General features: G+C 42.8%; 1 protein-coding gene across 7 annotated transcripts in view; it reads left to right on the top strand.

Annotated features, from left to right (window-relative positions):
• Positions 1 to 18,430, top strand: part of FAM171A1 (family with sequence similarity 171 member A1) — a 102,966-nt gene extending 84,536 nt beyond the window's left edge. For 4 of the 7 annotated variants that reach the window (XM_061587758.1, XM_061587756.1, XM_061587757.1 and 1 more), the window contains 3 exons: positions 10,332 to 10,448; positions 12,543 to 12,657; positions 13,863 to 18,429. In XM_061587758.1, coding sequence (XP_061443742.1) covers positions 10,332 to 10,448; positions 12,543 to 12,657; positions 13,863 to 15,570 — 1,940 coding nt within the window. In that variant the 3' untranslated portion in view covers positions 15,571 to 18,429. Of the gene's footprint in view, positions 1 to 10,331; positions 10,449 to 12,542; positions 12,658 to 13,862 lie in introns of all 7 variants that reach the window. The other 3 variants (XM_061587753.1, XM_061587759.1, XM_061587754.1) reach the window with 2 other exon arrangements.
• Positions 18,431 to 21,147: the final 2,717 nt, after the last annotated feature.

The raw sequence follows: 21,147 nt of genomic DNA, 5'->3' as shown, positions 1-21,147 counted from the left end.
TTCAAATCTCAAGCCATGGTTTGGGGTTCTAACCTATGGTTAGTGCAAACCATGGTGTGAGCTAAGCGAGAAATTACAGATAGCCACTGCAAAGAAGACAGCCTTGGAGAGCTGGTACTACAGGTAAAAGAAAGCATGCTTAAGCTGTATTGAGACCAGCGGGATTGAAGCCCACAATTAGCAGGGCCCACTGTTTTCAGTGAGACAAGTATGTAAAGTAGGGCCCCACTCGTACGGCAGGTTCCGTTCCAGGCCCCCACTGGAAAGTGGGGCCCTACTCAGCTGTAGCATCCAAGCTCCCCGCCATACAGCTGATCGCGCCATCAGCTGTAGCACAGGGAGCTCCAGCCGCCGCACTCCAGCTGACAGGGATCAGCTGGAGCATGCGGGCTTCCCGTGCTCCAGCTGATCATGCACTACAGCTGATCAGCTGGAGCGTGCGATCAGCTGGAGCGCGGGGGAGCTCATGCACTCCAGCTGATCCCTGTCAGCTGTAGTGTGCGATCAGCTGGAGCGTGTGGGCTCCCTGCTCTACAGCTGACGGATCAGCTGGAGCGTGCGAGCGTCCCGCGCTACAGCTGATTATGCTGCAGCTGATCAGCTGGAGCATACGATCAGCTGGAGCATGGTGGCTGGAGCTCCCCGCGCTACAGCTGATCACCCCGCTGGCGCCGCCGTATTAGTGGAACGCCAAGAAGCAGGGTGCCGACAAACGGGGCCCTACTGTATAGGCAACGGCTCTCAAGAGGCTCAGGCAGAAATCTTTCCTCAGTCCTATTAACAGAGAGCCTTAAAACTCTTTAGTTTAACTCGTATGCATATAATACCAGAAACGGTAAAAGACAGTACAGCTGCCAAAGTCTTCCCCTACGTGGGACACTCGCAAGTCTTGTGGGTGACAGCTCCCATTGTCCTTGTCCATTGGCCCTGCCGGCTGGGACTGATGCGAGTTGTAGTCTAAAACAGCTGGAGGCAGCAGGGTGGAGAATGTTGGCTAGTGCAGGTATATATGATCCGTGGGTATAAGCCCAGGCAGCCATCTAATTACCAGGCCAGATTATTCCCCCATCTGTTCCAGTAATATTGCTTCTAACCTGGCAGCAGCTCTCCTGGGTTTTGGGCAGCCATAGTTTACATTGTCTGCAACCTGATCATTTTTTACTGAAATGGCAGGGTTGAATTTGGGTCCTTCTGCATGCGAAGCATATCCTTTCCCATTGAGCTGTGGTCACTCCCTGCCCAAGATTTGCTTTTGCAGCCTCAGCCATAAAGAATTACAGTACGTGTGTGTGTGTGCGCGCACGCACACACACACACACACACAGAGAGAGAGAGAGAGAGAGAGAGAGAGAGACACACACACACACACACACACACACACAGAGAGAGAGAGAGAGAGAGAGAGAGAGACACACACACACACACACACACACACACAGAGTTTTTTGGTAGAAAAGAAAGCAGTATACCTTATGCCGACCTGAAGCAGTAATTTGCAGTATACTATATAATGTCACTTGGGTTCTTTCTTCATTTTTTTTAAATAAAAAAGCATTAAGGGAGGAAAAACAATGGAAAACTACCTGTGTGTATAATTCGCCCTCCCTTCTACTTCAGATGTAATTAGAATTGCTAAGTACAGAGAGGAGCTGTGTTCTTTTGCTCAGTATTAGACAGGTAATTTAAACATACAACGGAAATGCAGACTTAAAATGACAGTAGTAACAAAGGAGGGAAAATGCGAAGTTCAGCTTGGATTTTAGTAATAAATCAAGCAATTATCCTTTTGGGGGAGGGATTTCTTTTTCCCCTGGCAAAAATCATAGAGATTGCATGTCAGAACACGTGTGCTCCTTTTTCTTCTCTGGTTATCCTAAAATAATCAGAATAGGTGGTGATGGTGTTTTGCCAAACTGTGATATCTCTGCTATGAAATGGTAGCAGACTAAAGGTAAAACTATATAGCTGGCTGAAAGCCATGCATAAAATACTCAGATGGTGACCTTCGGCCAGTCACTGCCTCTCAGCCTCATGAAAACCCTATTCATAGGGTCGCCATAAGTTGGAATCGACTTGAAGGCAGTACATTTACATTTAATGAAGGTGTGACCTCAGACCATAAATAATTATTTCTTCTGTTGCTTAGTAACTTCAGAACAATGGCTAGAGTCCCCCTATGTACTACGGGGGGGGGAGCCTCTAGGCTTGAACTTTTGGCACTGTCGTAATTGTCTAGAAGGAACTTTGTAAGTGTTTTATGTTCTTCACTGTTAGCTTTCTATTCTAACAAACCCCTATGTTTTTTGAGAAAAGCTGTCTTGTGCTGGTTAATGACAAGGTATTGTTTTCTGCAGTCTGATGATAAATGTTTAACTCTTCACGAAAAAGGTAATTTACTTTCATCGGAGGAATTCTTCGTGTTTAACGTTAAAATAATAATAATGCAATTAAAGATGAAAGGAAAATTGACCGTCATGTTAATCTGCATATTGTCAAAAAAGTTCAGAGTTAATGTTTGAAATGCAGCATGCACGATTGTTCTGTTTTCAGTCCTCCAGACCCGTGCACCTTTTCTTGAAACGTTGTGCTGATGGCCAGTAGCTGGATGAAAATGAATTCTAAGAGCTGCCAACTCAAATATGCAAAGGGGTGTGTAATATAGTTTTCCTATATCTGTACCATGGTTGGGGAGCTTGTGGCCCTCCAAATGTGTTTGGACTACAACTCTCATCATTCCAGAACATTGGCCATTGGCAATATCTGAAGGGCCACAGTTCTCCCATTCCTGGTCTACTCCAGCTTGGCAGCCAAGGCCAAAATGTATTTTCCCAATCCTGCTAAATGTGTACTTTTTTATTAGAGACATAAGAAATTGAACCTTGAAACTTCTACATGCAAAGAGTGCTCTGTTGTTGAGGCTGGGATTTGAACTCATGCATGCAGTGAACATTGAATTTCTAGTCTGTTGACTTCCCTACTTGGCCATCTCGTTGCATGCCTTGCTAGGTCCCAACATGAGCTAAGGTACTGCACTACAACAGCTGGAAAAGCTAAATACGCATGACTGTGGGCTTTCAGTGGAACAGTAGGGGTTCAGTATTCATCCTGAAAGCTAAAATTGTTTGTTTTGATCAGATCCTGAAAATTAAAATTGTTGTTTTGATCAGTGGCTGGAGTAAAGCTTTATCAAACAGAAAAAAGGCACAGCAAGTTTATCAATTTATATAGCATTGTCAAATATTGGGCTTATTTAAAAGCATGACATAATTTGGCTGTATTTGCACGTGATGCTAAGCCAAGAACATTGGAATAATAAATCATACCGTACACGAGCAAGGAAACAAACCAGTAAGAGGACAGCTTATTGTTACATCCAGATCCTGAATCATGGTTTGTTCCTCCCTTACAAACCAGAATCAATAGCTAGGCTTAAACCATGATTTATTGTTCTTATGAATCCTGACTTGTTAAGGAGAAACAAAACCATGATTTTGGGTTCAGTTGCAATGCTAACCTATCCCCTTCCTGGGTTGTGATGTGTGCAACAGGACCAATCACACCGCAAGCATCAACGTCCACCTCATGCACAGAATTGTTTATGGGCTATATAATCATATGGATCCTAAGAGGGTGCCTCAGGGACCATGGGATGCATAGATCTCTCTCAGTGAGGTCAGAAAAGAGCTCTGACCTCAGAGAGGGAGAGCCATTGTTGGATTCCCCCTCCCAGTGCCACGGCAACTTCCTCAGCCCTAGCAATGTTGGAGCTCTGACACTGGCAGAGCCGAAAAGGTCATGTTGGTAGTGGAATGGAGGCATACCAGAGGAGGACCAGGGGAAGTTTGGATCCAAAGTCCCCACCCCCCAACACATTCCCAAACCAGAGATAGTATTACACCAGTCCTGGAACTGGCAGAGCTCAGTCCGGTATGTTTTCCTCCCATTGTTCCCGGTGGGAGAAAATACTTTTGAGTGTTATGGAGAGAGACAGAAAAATATGGACGGGTACAAGAGCACTCCTCTGCCCTCACTTTCACCCTGCTGGTGAGGGCTACATAGGGCTTTGGGTACCCCAAATGAACTGCCTTCATTTTTTCACCAGGCTGGCCTTAGGATTGCATGGCAAACCAACGTTCCTGGAATATCATTATGCCTGAATGTGGCCACTGTTGAAGTAAGAGGCTTGCATTTACTATAGGCATGACCCAACCCACCAAAACAAATGGGACCAGTACTTTGGCTTAATTGTGCCCTAGGCACTTTTGCATGTGCTTTAAGTACCATTCAATTACGCTTTATAAAATAGCTTTATCTTTTTCCTGTCTCTTCTCTTTCTCCCCCACTTCTCTTTGCTTCCTGCTTTAGCCATTTCAGTTCTTTGGTCTTCTCAGCCTTTCCGTAGGAGATATGGACATCTCCTTATGGAGGCCTGCCTTCTACTCTGAGAATTGAGAATCTCCATCTGAATTCCTGAGAAATGTAGCCTGAGCCACAAGGATCTCCTTGGTAGCTTCTACCATATGCTTTCCTGGAGAATCCATTCTCAGCTGTTTACAGCACACACACATGCGCATGCACACGGCAAGGGCATTTGCTATTTATTTACTAACAGTGTTCATATACCACCCAATAACTGATGTCCTCTGCATTCTTAACAATCAAATTTAAAACCAGAAAGTTTAAAATAAGTGAAACATTGAAACATAGTAAAGCAATTGCAATGTAAAGTCAAATAAGTAGAACCAGAACCATCAGCAAAACATTAATACAGCAGAGCTAAAGACACTAAATTAAGGTCTTCAGATTAAAATGACTGAGAGAATTAAAAAAGCCTTCACCTGGTGCCAAAAAGACCATAACATAGACTGTAACCTCTCTAGAAGAGGGCATTCCACAACTGGGGTGCCACCGCCACCTACTCTGTCTAGTAGCTACACATCACACATCATTTGGCAAGGGCACCTGAAGAAGAGCCTCTGACAATGGTCTTAAGGGTTGGATGGGTAGTTAGTTCTGTCATGCAGAAGGGTCAGAGATATGCATATCAGTGCATGTATATTGGCCTACACAAACACACACACAACTTCCTGTGGTGTGGGGCTATGTGAAGAAAGGCCTGTGTAAACTGGGATATAAGAAGATAGCCTGCAGCCATTTCCTGCAACCCTTTCATGCATTGGCTGATCATTTGTTGAATGGGTTAGGAAGTTCATTAGCATTACATGCACAAGCCTTGGGTTCATATGTTTCTTCCTCTTCCCTCTGATGCAGCTGTGAGGAGGAAGTTGGAAGCATCCACTTCTGTTTTCAGTTTACTGTGGCTTGATGCTATGTCCAAACCAGGAACTGTGGTTAGCATATGGTTGATTGAAACAAGCCAGGATCATTAACAATGGTTTGAAGTTGGCTAGTTTCAATGCACCACAGTTTACCTTAACTGCAGTTTTTTTGGATTCGTACATAATGACAAATTACAATTGGCTGAAAACTGAAACAAATGCTTCCAATTTTCTGCTTGTGACCATTGACATAGCATGAGGTACAAGCACAATTAGCAAGTCATTGAGTTTGTCATCTTAAAGCTGCATTATATAATCACTTAGGAACAGAGTTTACCACTCTAAACCAGCTTTTCCCCCCCTTCTCCTTGCAGTCTGTCCTAAATATAAGATCCTACCAAAAACATTTTCAGGTTTAGCATTACACGTTCAGAAGCAGTAACACATATGTCAGAACGCCTTGTGCCTTTTTAACTGAACCAAACCATTGACAGCACAGATGCAGCCAGGAATTGCAGTGCAGGCAAAACCAGGTGAAATTCAAATAGGCAAATAGATTTGTTTCATGTAAATCCGCTGCTTGGGGTTGGAAGACAGAATTAGGAACATAATCCCACCATGCAGGTTTTGAATATCACCTTATCCAGAGACCTGCTTCTGATTATAATAAGTATTGGGCTCAGCCCAGTAGGTTTGTTAACCATGACATAAAAGCTAAAAAATTTAGCTGTTTTCTCACCAGTGTGGGAGTAACCCAAGGAACAGAGTAGCCATGCCAGTAAGTGGACATCTCAAGCAGGTCTCTGTAAAATTCATCTCCTCCTACTCCTGCATTCCAGTGTTATTTTGCCCATCTTCTCATTCCTGGTCATTAAATGTAGACCTACAGCCCCTCCAGACATCCTTTCTGTTACACATTCATGATGATTTGTGTATCAGGGCAGTTATATGTGACCCCGCTTTCCATACTGTTTGTCCCTGCAAAAGTTTAGGGGCAAACATACTGCTTCATTTCTAGTCAGTGCATGCCCTGTAACTTCCTGCTGAAATTCTGTAACTTTTTATGTCACAAATGTCCCTTGGCTCACTAACTCTTCCCCACTCCCCAGCCTGGAAGAGTAGATTTCCTTCTTTACTTATTTATTTAATGAAATTCGTATGCCACTTACTCAGCACAGGACCTGTAAGCAGTTTTCAAAGAAAAATCTAGAAATTTCATTTTAAAAAAGGTAAAAGCAAATATTATTAAACAAATTAATACAAATGTAAATAAAATCAACCATTTTAAAATAGTGATAAACCTAATACAATTACATGCCTGGGTAGGCAAGTTTCCTTCTTGGAAACCAGTTGGATATTACCTGCTAACCCTGTCCTGTCACAAACAATACATCACTTAAAAAAAAAGTGTAATATTGATAGCGTATGTTTGGAGCAGAATCAAAAAGCATTATCTCATCTGGGTTTTGCTGAAGCCAAATGATCATTGATATTGGCCTATAAAAACCAGCTGCTATTGTTCCATGGAAAATTATAGCTAAAAAGAAAAGTAAGAGTTCCATTGCCTATGTGAGTGAAAATGTATATTTCGAGTGATTTTTTGTTGTTGTGATGCTAAAGTGACCAGAGCTGCATGTGAGTTCAAGCAAAACTGTCAGGCGGAGATTTATAGGTTTTTTTTTTACAAATTAAATAAATAGTCCTTCCCCTCACTGTATTCTTCTATTTATACTTTGGCCCCCTTTTCTGGCACATGTTGAAATAAACATGGTGACGATAAAAGATTCCATCTTAGGATTTTGGCAGGAGGCAGCTCCCTGCAGGAACTGTAGAGATTTAATTGGGGTGACTGATTATGGGGCTGACTGGGAACTGGGAGGAAATTGCTTGCCATCTAGGGCAGTCTCCTCCTTGATGCATCCAACAGAGATAGTTAAAGAAGATAGAGGCTGCTCTGGAACGGTGTGCCAGGCAAGTAGGTATGGGGGAGAAATCCGATTCAGTTTACATTTACAGGCAAACCTGTCCAATTCACACTGAAACAACATGCAAACTGAAACACAGCCATCCTTCAAAACGTGCCCTTTACGAGCTAAGTGTACAAAAATGCATATACTTGGGTAGAGGTGGGGAACCTCCAGCTTGCGGGCCAGTCTTGGCCACCAGGGGGTCTAATTTGGCCCACAAGGCTATTTCCCCCAAAGCATGCCTACCCGCCCATCAGCTGTCAGAGTGAAATCCTGCATTAGCTGTGCGTGCCTCTTCACAGCAGGGCTGAGGCTTGTGCAGCCAAGGCAGCAAAATATAATCCCCACCAGCTGATAAGCAACGGTTAAATTCTGCTCAGTTAGGCAGGATTCTGTACAAGCCCCTTCCTGATTGGGGAGGTGGGGTTGCATGGAATCCCTTGCTAAAAAGAAGGGTCCTCCCCCCTTCATTTAGCAGGGGATTCCAATGCAAACTTCTTCCTGATTCAGGAGGGATTTTGCACTGGAATCTCGATGAAATGAAGGGCTTTCAAACAGCCCCACGCAGACTCACAACAGCCAGAGAAATAGCAGCGGGGGGGGGGAGAGAACGCAAAGGGTGGGGATGAGGAGGGAAAGCAAAGAAGAGTGGAGGGGGGAAGAGTGAGGTGAAGTGGTGTTGCCTCACAGAGAAGTGGGCAAAGGAGAAAAGGCTGAACAGAACAGACCCATGGTGGCAGGAGGAGGAGAATGCAGTGCAGCACCTCAGCAGTTGTCCTCATCTTCTTTTGTCCCCTTCCCCAGCTCGGCGCCTTCCCTGAATCTCCAGTTTCCCTGGGGGGGTTGGGGAGAAAGATAGCAGTTCTTGAAGCCCGCATTTTAAAAGGCTTCTTGAAGCCTGCATGAATTTAAGTTCTGCTCAGTTTGGCTACATGTGCCTTGGGGGGTGGGGGGTGGGGGGGTGGGAAGAGGGGAGAAATAAACAGGTTGCCAGTCCTATGACCAGTGCTTCCCAAAGCATTGAACATAAGGGCTAGCAATGCTCCTTGTTCTGCAGTTCTTAAGCGCCTGACATCCAGCTGGCTCTCAGGTGCTTGGGAACCCCCTGCCAAAGGATTTTGACAGGTGGGCTGGTGGCCCGCCCACTTGTCAAATTTGGCCGATGAGGCCAGTCCTGATAAGGATCTGGCCCTTGGAGCCAAAAAGGTTCCTCATCCCTATACTGGGTAAAGTGTGCATTAAAATACATATATTCTTCAAAGTAGCATAGGAAAATATCTGTTTCATAAAGGAAAACTGCTTTGCCAAAAATAAAAATGTGTATATTAGGCAAAATAGCACACAAGGATGTGTATATTAGGAGAAATTCCCACTAAAATGCTGCTGAATTTTCAGGAGGACTTGTTTATTAAAAAATTTCAAATTGATTTGGAAATGATAAACTGTAGTGGTTAAGGTGTTGGACTACGACCTGGGAGACCAGGGTTCGAATCCTCACATAGCCATGAAGCTCACTGGGTGACCTTGGGCCAGTCACTGCCTCTCAGCCTCAGAGGAAGGCAATGGTAAACCCCCTCTGAATACCGCTTACCATGAAAACTCTATTCAGAGTCGTCATAAGTCGGAATCAACTGTGGGAAAATGAGCAATTGAGAGAAACTGAAATTGACACACATCCATTCCTACAGGAAAGCTTGCATCTATTTTTGAAGGGTTCTTGGACTCCAGCTGCCATGAGCCCAAGCCCACATGGCCAGTGGTCAGGCTTGATGGGAGTTGGAGTCCAACAGCTGTAGGGCCACCGTCCTCCCCCTATCCCTCTCATACGGAGAAAGCCCTGCCCTCACCAGGAGTGCTTTGTGATTTGAGGGCTGTTTACCGTGGGCAGTCCAAAGCAGGTGGGTGAAGTAAATGAGTATTGTACATGCAGGAAGACAGTCTAGCCCGATGCCGTAGAATCTTTTGTTGGCACCCTTCTTCCTCTACCACTTCAGCATTTCCTTTTGTTGGCAAACGCAGGGTGATCTCCACCCAGCGTAGCCTCAGTGTGCTGCTTTGATGGCTGTATTGTTGAAGGAGAAAACTCACTCAGCAGCAGCAACAAAGAACTTTTAAAGAGGCATTGGAAGTATTTTACTTTGTGTTAGTGAAGTGTAACATGAGTCAGGGCAGATGAAAGTGTCTCTCTCTCCCGCCACCCTGGGCTGAATATCTGTCCTGCTATAAAAGCAGATTTTGCCAGGTCTCTAAAATTAATCATTCCGTTTGGTTGTCCAGGATATCTTATCAGCGTTCAGTGAGGAGCTGGGGACAGGTTGGCTTTCCATTTCCAAGTAACTCAAATATTCCTGGTTTTGTTGATGGTAATGTTAATTCAGCCAAGATACAATTGCAGCACAGGATACAATTCTGATCTTAAGAATTGTATCCTGTGCTGCAATTATATCTTGGCTGAATTAACATTACCATCAACAAAACCAGGAATATTTGAGTTACTTGGAAATGGAAAGCCAACCTGTCCCCAGCTCCTCACTGAACGCTGATAAGATCTCCTCATATATATATGAGACCAGGAGTTGGCACACTGAATCTCCAGGGTTTTTTTTTCTGTTTCCCTCTTTATTTGTTAATTTTGGCGCCCACTGGTGGTAGAACTACTTGCATTCATTTAAAACTCAGCTGAAAGTTACTATAATTGATTTGCATTATAATGGTCATATAGACATTTATTTTAAAAAAAACACAGTGGCACACACCATTACTAAAAGCTTACTGCTTTACTCATATGTTAGTGGTACAATGCATGCAATTCACTGGAAGAAATATTACTGATAAAATGGAACTCCAAAACATGGAGGAACATTAATACAGCAATCTGAGTGTACCTACTCAGAAGTAAGTCACACTTGTTTTCATTGCGTCTTACTGTCAGTTAAAGGTACGTAAGGCTACAGCCTTGGTGTGTGGGTGTGTCTCCTATTCTAAACGAAGCAAAAAACATCTCAAAAAAGGTCTTTTAAAAAGATTGCTTCTGAATAAAATCTTACTTTTTAAGCCTTACTTGTATTGAATTCCTATTTTATAGGAACATGGTTGAAAAGCAGTCTGGGCATCGTAGAACAAGAAGGAAATGAGATGACCTGGACATATATTGCCCCACAGCTAGGATACTGGGTTGCAGCCATGTCCCCCACGAATCCAGGTGAAATAGAGTTCTCTTTTCTTCATTCCAGAAATAACTGCAAAACATACTATTAAAAGGTCTATGTATTTCACAATAGCATCAGTGCGTTCTTAAATGTTGTCAGGATCCATCTGATGGTAGACATTATCAAAGAACTGGGAATATTGTTGCTTTAAAAAATGTTTCCTGCGCTGCGGTCATTTTGATCACTTAACACATGCATTTCCAGATCTGTGTATTAAAACTCCCTCATAGCTACAGGGTAATCTCCATATTATGTCCTTACTGTAGAACATAGGGTGTGTTTTAGAAAAGCTACCACAAGCCCATGCATTTTGACCTTCCTGTCCTAGAAATGCGAGTGGAAATTTTCTTGCTGACTAAAGAACAGTGACTTATCCCTGTAGCTGCAGGAATTGTTGCATAATCATGGCAGAAGTGGGTGACCAGCGCTGTTGTAGTCACAGGATGAGGTGGTGAAATGGATTGTATACTATGTCAGACTTCAGGTGGTTGGTTGGTTGGTCCCTTACATGAAAAACTCCTGCAAGAAGAAAACTAGCACAACTGAGAGAGGGTTTGACTTGTGCTCTTTTCCATGATGTGCTAATCCTGGGTTTTAAATAAAGGGGTTACCCCTGCCCCCACAAGGGAGGATTCAAATGTGGCATTCCCAGCCTACAGTCTGTAGTTACACTGCCCATTTTACCACCTCATTCAGCATTAAGTGTAGACCAAGCCTCAGTGTATACATGTTGTAAAAACCGCTAAATCAGACCTGTGCAACTTGTGAGCTATGAAGCTGAATGGAGCCCAGTTGCTATGTTTGGGAGCCTGGCATATATTTGACAGTCTTCACTTTTTTTGTTTCTTATTTTTACTTTTTTGCAGTCCCAGACAGGCAGCCAAAACAAGAGGTTATCAAGCCCTTACTGAAATACAGTATATGACTGGTGGACTGTTTGGTTTCTTGGATTGCTAGTTGCATCAGTCTAGTCTCAACAGGGCTGGCACCAGCACTTGACATTCTCAGGCAGCTGCTGGAGCTCCATTATCATGACGGGGCCCATGTCTGATGTTAGCCCTGCACCCACTATGCTGGATAGTTGAGTCTGCAAACCACTCACCATTTTAATTGCCCACAATCAGGGCTAGCACCAGGCATGCCTGGGCCCTTGAGCACCAGCCTGCCCTGGGCCCACGGAGCCGTAGCTCAACACCTCTGTACAGGCAGCATGGGGCAAATAAACCCGGCCGCGCATCCCCCCCCACTTCTATCATCCCTGTAAATGATGTGCGCATGCGTGCACAGCACAAACATCATTCACAGGGATGGGAGAGGGAGGTGGGTGTGCATGCAGGCTTATTGAAGCCCACACTGATTGTATTGGGGGAGAGATGCCTGGGAGCTCTCTCTCTGCAATCCACAGCAGGGTTGGGAGCTGACGCTGCCATGGATCACAGGAGCACTACCCTCCCATCCTAAGGAGGGGCCCCTCTGGGCCACAGGGGCCCTTGGCCAGGGCCTGACCTGGCCACCCCCTGGCACTGGCCTTGCCCACAATGCTCCCAACTTAGTGCCACTTGGGGACATTGTGGGAAATATAAATGGTAGGCAGAATGTATCACTGCTGCTGCCAGCAGAAAAGCCTGCAGGGGACACCTCCAAGGGTCACTCAGACCTGGAGCCAGCCTGTGTCTTAAACATATAATGAAAAAGTAATTGGAAGGCTCTGAATTATTTATTATTATTATTATTGATTAATTGATTGATTGATTGATTAATAATTAAATTTATATCCCGCCCTTCCTCCCAGAAGGAGCCCAGGGCAGCAAGCAAAAACACTAAAAGCACTTTCAAACATCTTAAAAACAAAAGACTTTAAAACATATTGAAACAACACATTTTAAAAAATTTTTTTAAAAAAATAGCTTAAAAAACAATTAAAAAAGCAATTCTAACACAGACGCAGATTGGGATAAGGCTTGTTCAAAGAGAAAGGTCTTCAGTAGGCACTGAAAAGATAACAGAGATGGTGCCTGTCTAATATGTAAGGGGAGGGAAATGGTTAAATTGGTTTTTGTCAGCCTTTTCAACATTTTCTCTTCTAGGTCCTGTTGTAACCCACGACATAAGCACTTACCACACAGTGTTTCTTTTGGCCATTCTAGGAGGGATGTCTCTGATACTTCTTGTTTTATTGTGTCTCCTTTTGTACTATTGCAGGTAAAATATCTCTTTTTGATAATTTCATTTTGTCAGCATAATGGGTTAGCTTCAAAGAACTGATGAGTGGCAGGAAAATAGCGTTTTTCTGCAAATGCTTGCAGTTGGTGCTCTGATAGGTATAAATAGCTGCCATAATAGTCAAGTGGAAGAACATCTTTGGATTTGGATTTCCTTTTATTAGCCCTGTTCAGGCATTCTGAATATGACTTAAGTCAACATGTGGAGAGGGGAGAGTGTGAAGAAGCACAGTAGCTCCATCCCTGTCCTCATTGCTGCCATCCTCTGCGTGCTGCCCAGTGACTTTGTGCACAGTGGGGAAGCCTCCTTTGCTTGCGGAGGCTTCCACGTGTTTTGAAACCTTTTACTTTGTACGTTGTGGCCAGAAGTAGGTTCTAAAGTGAACTGCTACCCTTCTGTGAGTGGAGGACAGACAGCTTCCATATCCAGAAGGGCGCCATTCGGATCCAACCCAGTGTACCTAAGCAACCTCTTTGAATGGATGTATGTTAAAGGAAATCTCATTTTTCTTTTAATATATGAAATTAATGAAAGGAGAACTAGTTGATTGATTCTAGGGGGACTTTTTGGAGCTGGAAAGGCAGCACAGATATTTAGAAATATTATTATTTTATATTAGCTACACAAAAGTGACTTATAATGTAAAAACAAACATTAAAACTAATTATAAGAATAAAATAATTACCTGAAATGCTCATCATATACCAAGTCAACCCACCCTACTAAGAAGATGAGCACAAAAAGAGGCCACAAACATACCTGCCAAATTAAGGGCCAATAGCTGAGGTGAATAAAAATGGTTTTGCCTGACACCTAAAAACAAACAATGATGGTGCTGGGCATGCCTTCCTGGCACAAGCACTGCACAAACAAGGAGCCTCCACTAAGAAGGCCTATTCTCATGTTCTCATTCTCCACACCTCCCTCAGAGGAATCACATGGAGAAGGAGTTCAGGTGATGAACACAAAATAGATCTTTATATCAGTAACCCCCCCCCCCCAAAAAAACACGCAAGCATGAATGAGATACTGGCCACATTCATCTTGCACAGTCTTATGTGAGAGGGCATCCTGGCAGAGAGCATAGCTGGCTTGTTGGGACCCTGAATAAGAGCAAGGTGTGAGGATAAACAGCGATATTTTGATGCAGGTGTTGACTATTTTTGTTCCCTTTTTTATGATAGGAGAAAGTGTTTGAAACCACGTCATAAGAAACTGCAGTTGTCCTCAACGCTTAATGGTTCAAAGAAGGATCAATCAACCTCTATGTCCCATCTTAATTTGATATTTTCACGACGAGAGTCAGAATTTCCTGGAGGGTTGTCAGTTGCCAGCAACGGGCACACAGAATCCTCAGGCCAGAAGGAGCTGATGGGGGCTGTCCGCATGGAGAAAGTATGTTCAGGTGGAGAAGCAGATATGCGCACTCCCATGCTCAAACATACATACAGCACCTCACAGGAATTTAGTTCCCGAGAAGAATTGCTTTCCCATAAGGAGAAGGATCAGAGCCGTATGTCTCTAGAGAACATGGCCTCTAGTGACACTCTGCGAAAAGACTACCTTAAATCAGTAGATAGTTTTCCTGGAAACCCTAGGAAATCTATGGAAACATCAGAAGGATATGACTCCCCGGACAAGGAAGATCACAGGCGAAGTTACAGTGCAATGTTGACACGACCTTTATTTGAAAAGCAAGAGCAGGCGTCTATGAATCATATTTGTACAGGTAATAAATATAATATTCAGGAGCAACTGTACCCCATCCCTTCAGCACCCGAAACAGAACTGCTAGACTGCAGGCCCACTGAATGTATGATGTCTCGCTCTGTTGACCATCTTGAGAGACCCACTTCTTTCCCTCGGCCAGGTCAGCTGGTCTGCTGTAATTCTGTTGATCAGGTTAATGACAGTGTTTACAGAAAAGTATTGCCTACACTGGTCATTCCAGGCCATTATATGAAGCTTCCTGGGGAGCATCCTTACATTAGCCAACCTTTGGTTGTTCCCACCGATCAGCAAATTGACATAGAAAGACTCCAGGCAGAACTGTCAAGCCCTCATTCACAGCTTTTCCCACACTCCCAGCAACAGATGCAGCCCCAACAGTTGGCTGCTCAAGCAATATCTCAACAACATTTGCAGGAAGCTGGTGCAAGCGAATGGAGCGCACAGAATGTTTCTATGTCCGAATCGGTTTCCATTCCAGCATCACTCAACAACTCCTCTTTGGCACAAATGAATAGTGAAGTGCAGCTTCTTACAGAGAAAGCTCTAATGGAATTAGGAGGAGGCAAGCCTTTACCTCATCCTCGGGCATGGTTTGTTTCTCTAGACGGGCGTTCCAATGCTCACGTTAGACATTCGTACATTGATCTTCAAAGAGCTGGGAGAAATGGAAGCAACGATGCCAGCTTGGATTCTGGGGTTGACATGAATGAGCCAAAATCTGCCCGAAAGGGAAGGGGAGATCATTTGTCTCTGCACCAAACCCACCAGCAAGTTCAGGTACATCCGCAAAAAGAGCAGAAGGTCCCAGACAGCACAGCTTACACACAGCTTGTATATTTGGATGATATGGACCAAAGTGGCAGTGAATGTGGAACTGCTGTTTGCAGCCCAGAAGACAGTACTCTAAGATGTCTGTTGGACACAGGAAGCAGAAGGACAGCGGGCCAGTTGCCTAGCCTGCAGGAAGAAACGCTAAAAAGAACTGTGGAAAGTTCACCAGAGCCTTTAACAAGTCCAGAGCATGGAACAACTGTCCATAATGAAGCTGAAGATGATGAAGATGACGACGACGATGATGATGATGATGACCAAGGTGAAGATAAAAAGAGTCCTTGGCAAAAGAGAGAGGAAAGACCACTAATGGCTTTCAATCTAAAATGAGCTGCAGTACATTCATCTCTTCCCCCTCGCAGGAATATAAAATTGCCAAATATTTTGTCGGCAGATGTTCTCAGTTTGTCTGTAGAGGGGATGGGGGGAGGAAAAAAGGAGAGGGGGGAGAAGTATTCCTCCGGTGGGACAACAGAGAAAGTACACTCAAAGAATTACTGTGCAAATTCATATAGTTGCTCTGAAAAAGCTACACAAGGAACACTTCCTATTAGAGAGCTTGTAAGAGCATGACTATGATTCCATTTACTTGACATCAGCCATCAAGGACATTTGAACAGGTTGGCATGTGGTATGGCAGATTATGACCTCAGATTCCCCTGGAAAGGGATCTATGTGAAACTTCGTTATGTTTTCTTAATTCACTTGTATCATGATGATGCTACTGAAAGGGTATCTTTTGTTAAAGTTCAACACTTGACGTCTACCGATATGCATTATCTTAAAGGAAGGCTATGCATTGCTGCTTTTTAGTAACCTTTTTTGCTTATAAACTATGCTTTTCTTACAAGGTAGTCATAAAACGTTTTATGTCCTTATGATAGTCTGCTCAGCAACTGAATTTTATCTACACAAAGCCTGAGTAGAACTTCTTGGTATTTTGAAGAGCCTTTTTTTTTATTAAGCCAAACTGAATTTTAAAGTCAGCTGCAATTCTTCTGGTTCCAGTCCCCACTCCAAGTGCCTTTTTTACAGGAACAATGAACAGCCCCTTCTTTTTGCTAGCGCCTTGATTATTCAGATTTTTTTTTTAAGGAAATTTTTTTGTGAAGCTTTACTTTTTCTTTAACCTGCATGCCATCAATTGTCCTGCTGAAGTACTCCTCATTTCACTGCAGTATCTTCTCTAGTTATGGTGTGTATTGTGGATTCTGTTTAGCAAAGATAGACTAGAGGACATCTTTGGAAAAACAAAACAAAACCCCAAAGTAGCTAAGAAGATAGTTTCACTGACTGTATATATGGTGTATATAGGCTCATGTAATGTGGAATATGGACCAAGCAAGTGGACTGAATGTGTGTTTTAGAAAGGTCAGACAAAGGTTATTATGTACTATCCAAAAGTGCCAGATAAACACTTCTGTGCTTTCTCTATAAAGCTGCTTGGCTATCCAAAAATTATAATTGAAAAATAAACTTTTTAAAAATTGAGGAATTTTTAAAAAAATCATATTTCAAGTTGCAGCATTATTATTTAGTAGGTTTAAAATAATTTGCACTGTACCAAGTGGTTACTGAGGTTGATTGGTCTGAATCCTACTGCTTAATACTCATAGAATCATGGGCATCCCCATTGGTTCATCTAGAAGGCAGCCTGAGGGGAGGGACAGTGCCATCCACCTGACCTGTCAGCCATTGTAGCGGAAATCATCAGGGGACAACCTCTTAGCAAATAATGAAACACAAGAGTCCACTGACAATGAGTCAGGGACAAGATTACACCTTCAGAGCAGAAGGCCAAATGTGGTACAGCCATATAAATCCTGTACATTTTCCCAAGGGCAACTTTAATACCTGTACTTTCTTTGAGAGAAAATTCAAGACAATTTAAATTAACATTGCCAGCTGTTTTAAAGGGCTTCCTAAATTAGGAGCAAATATGAGTATATCATTAAAGAACATAATCATTCTTGTGGGTTTCATAGATGTAATGCAATTTGCTTTGTATATTTTGTTCTTCTGATAATGTTGACAACAAATATTAAGAAAGTTACGCATCCAGAAATTTCTTGAGACCTTTGGCAATGCTTGTATTATACTTATATTTAATGTTTTTTGCTATATTTCAAGGTCAGAGGTGATCTATTACAGCACTGGGGATCCATAATGGATGTTTTGCAGTGCATTAAATAAGAACGCAAGAAGATCCCTGCTGGATTAGACAAAAGGCTCATCTAGTCCAACATCCTGTTCTCCTGATGGCCACCCAGATGCCTAGGGGGAGCTCACAAGCATATTTGAAAATACAGCATTCCTCTAAAATGACTAAAAGATTTTGATATGGTCATTGTATTTAGCAGAGAAGAGGTTCTCAGGCTTTAGTTACCCATCCAAAACCTGTGCTTCCATATGCACAACTGGCAAACCATGATTTAGGGCTGCTTGTCTGACTGCTTATGGTCCCCATGTGCTCAGCATTCAGTTTCATAAATTCATAAGTTTGCTCCCACATCCATGGTCCAATAGACTTTTAAAGATGGAACAATGGTCTTTCTTAACCGGTTTGCCAATGGTCTGTAAATTCAGATATAATGGCAAACCACAGTTAATACAAATGGTGGCTTACAAACCAGCTTCAAACTGTTGTAGATCCTGGTATGTTGGTCCCAAATAGACCACAGTTTATGGGCAGGCTTAATGTGAAAACATGTTTTTGTATCTCATCTGAACTCAGCCTTTGAGCAAGAGGAATCTTATAATCCTTCCATTAGTACTGGGACTGATGTTTTAGCTAGCTTAGCTTGTCCAGTTCTGAGGGAACGTAAAGAAAGAGAGGAATATTGGAGTCTGTTGCATCCACAGAGTGTTCCATGGAAACAACCCTTACAAAAATGGGTTTCCCGTCAGCTAAAGTACAGTCAAAACCCATGTACTGCACTGAATTGATTGTAGTAAGCCAAAACATACAGACTGGATCTGGAATAGTCAAACAGGAGTTTTCACTGAACATTGATTACTTGTTTAATGGATCAGCACCAAAGACGAAAAGTTTGAGATGCTTATGCTCTTCTCCAAAAAACATGAACCAGCAGTGTATGAAAGAAGCAAGCCATCAAATGTATTGAAAAAACTGGTGTGTAGATTAGATTAAAATCATTATTGAATACCAAGTTCTATTTTTTTAGTAACAAGTTGTAACACAGGTAAAAAGAATGACAATTTAGTTAACTCTCGTGGTCTTAAGATGTACAATTTTACTGTCTTTGTTTTTGTTCTTCAAAAAAAATAATATTGGGGCAGGGTAGAAGGGAATATCAAAAAGGCCACTGGTACCAAATTCCTTCCCTCACCCAGGGGAGCAAACAAACAAAAGCAAAGAAGATGCTCCTCAGAGCTTTCTTCAGCTCCTCACCAGTGAACCCTGGAGTAACTTAAATGGCACTTCCCTCAGCTAGTGTAGTCAAGGGTTCCCTCTCTTCTTCTCTCTTGGTAGAGCAGAGGACCCAGGTCAGGGTGTTGGGGATCATTTGGGAGTTGGTTGGCACGGTCTACTCTTGGATCTCCCTTGGAATGCTGTTTTTTTCTGGCCTCCTTCACACCACACATCCTCAGCCGCCTCTCCTTGCTGTCCACCACCACCATCTTGGAAAGTGAAAGACACTTTATAGTTTGGAGGTCAGATGTCTCCTCACCCCTTATTTCAGTAGTTGGATGGGGCTCTGGGTTCTGTTATTGCTGCATTGTGGTGGAGAAAGACAGAATAAGTCATTTTCAGCCTCAGGGTTGGTGAGCTTGTTTTGGAGCAGAGGCATCTGCAGTTCATCATACAATGGATGAATTGCCTTTACTGTACTAGATGGGACTGATAACCCATGTGTAAGGGAAACAATTGTGGACCACACCTAAAAGCTTCTCAGGTGATGTGCAGAACAACTGTGCTTTTGAATCTTTAAACATTTACACACAGAAGGGAAAATTTTAAAATGAGATAAATACAAACATCTCACATGTGGAAATGCACTTCCCTTATGTCACTTTCTTTGGTTTACATGTTTGGGTCAGTCCCACATATAGTACAAATGCTCATTGGATGTGGTATGATCATTATTACTGTTCTTATCACATTATTATTAAGAATAATTAAACTTTTATCCTACCCTTATACTTTGCACTTGGAAGGATAAACAGCCACCTTCCATTTTGTAATGGTCTGAGGACCACCACATCTGCCATATCTATCTGTCTGTCTGTCTATATGCCAATCTCAAGTGGATAGATAAATAGACAGTTTTGAAAGCAACAAACAGAACTTCACTCAAGCTTGCTCTGGATCCCTATAAAGATTCTGTTCATCACCTTAAAATATATGAACGTAATTGTGATTAACAAAACAGAGGTTTTTATTGTATTAACAAAATGTTTCAGCTTCCGCCTTCATCAGCTGCTAACACACAAATGCTGTTACCAAGATGGCAGTTATAGAGCTTTGAGGGTGGAATGCTCAGAGGGCTTCATTTGCAGAAGCTAAGTAGTGGTGGTACTGTCCTCCAGGTTCAGGCTATGTGGTGCCAATGCATCCAGAGAGTATATCCAAAAGTTCTCCCTTTTAGTCAGTGCTGCTGGATCTGTTGGCATCTCTAAAGGTGTTCTAGAAAAGTCCCAATAGGCTGTGACCCTCAATGTTGAAATGTTTTGTAACTGGTTGCTCCACTTTTTGTGTTAAGATTGCCGATTTGTGGTTTCTGAAGCGTGTGTGTAGGTCAGTTGTGGTTTTTCCTACGTATTGGATATGACATCCTGGTCTTTTGCATTCGATGATGTAAATTATATTGCAGGACCTGCAGGTGATGTTCTGTCTGATGTAATATGCTCTGCCAGTCCTAGTGCTTTTGAAAGTAGCTGTCTCCCTGAGGTACACACAGGTGATACAGCGTTTGGAGTGACAAGGATGAGACCCTGGATTGGTGATAGGTGGCTTAAGCACAGCTCTCACTAACAGTCTGCACAAATTAGGAGGCTGGCGAAATGCTATAACGGGAGGCCTGCTGATGGCTCTAGTAAGATGCTCAGAGTTTGCCAGCAATGGTTAGCTCTCCCTGATTGCTCGGTGATAGTTAGGAGATGCTGGATGGAAATCTACCACAAATGGAATCTGTTGCTCTCTGCTTTTTGACACCTCAGTATGATGGAGAAGGTTTTCTCTGGACAGAATGGAGGCTCGGTGGATGTTGCAGTTGATAATATGTGGAGAATATCCTCTTCGAAGAAGGTGTTTAAGTTCACTGATCCTTCTCTGGAATTTATCTTCAGTGTTGCAAATAAGTTTAATTCTAAGAGCTAAGCTATACACAATGTTTTTCTTTATATGCTTAGGATGGCAGGATTTCCAGTTTAAATAGGTGTGGGCATCAGTGGGTTTACTGTAGAGATCAGTGGCTATTTTGTTGTTTTCAATGGTGAGAAGGACATCCAGAAAAGGGATGTGTGGATTGTCATTTGTACTATTAAATGTAAACTTAATAGATGGATGGATAGAGTTGATGTAATTTTTCAATTGTTCTAAACTCTCTTTACCATTTGTCCAGACCATAAAGATATCATCAATGTATCGCCACCATATAAGTGGTTTGTTGATGGCCTTTTTGAGGATCTCTTGTTCCAGTTTACCCATGAAGAGATTCACATATGATGGAGCCATGCGAGTCCCCATAGCTGTGCCTTGTAGTTGGAGGTAGTGTTCTCCATTAAATGTAAAGTTGTTGCAAGTCAGAACTAGTGTAGTGTGAGAACCTCTGTTGGAGGATTGTTCGTATCTCTGGTGTTAAGGAACTCATTTAAAGCCTGAACCCCATCATTATGTGGTATATCTTTACACCAATATTTGGAATTGTTTATAACAGATTGCAC

This window comes from Rhineura floridana, chromosome 10 (genome assembly GCF_030035675.1).
Source record: "Rhineura floridana isolate rRhiFlo1 chromosome 10, rRhiFlo1.hap2, whole genome shotgun sequence".
NCBI lineage: Eukaryota > Metazoa > Chordata > Lepidosauria > Squamata > Rhineuridae > Rhineura > Rhineura floridana.
The sequence above is the reverse complement of the archived record's forward strand: the minus strand, read 5'-3'. Positions and strand labels throughout refer to the sequence as shown.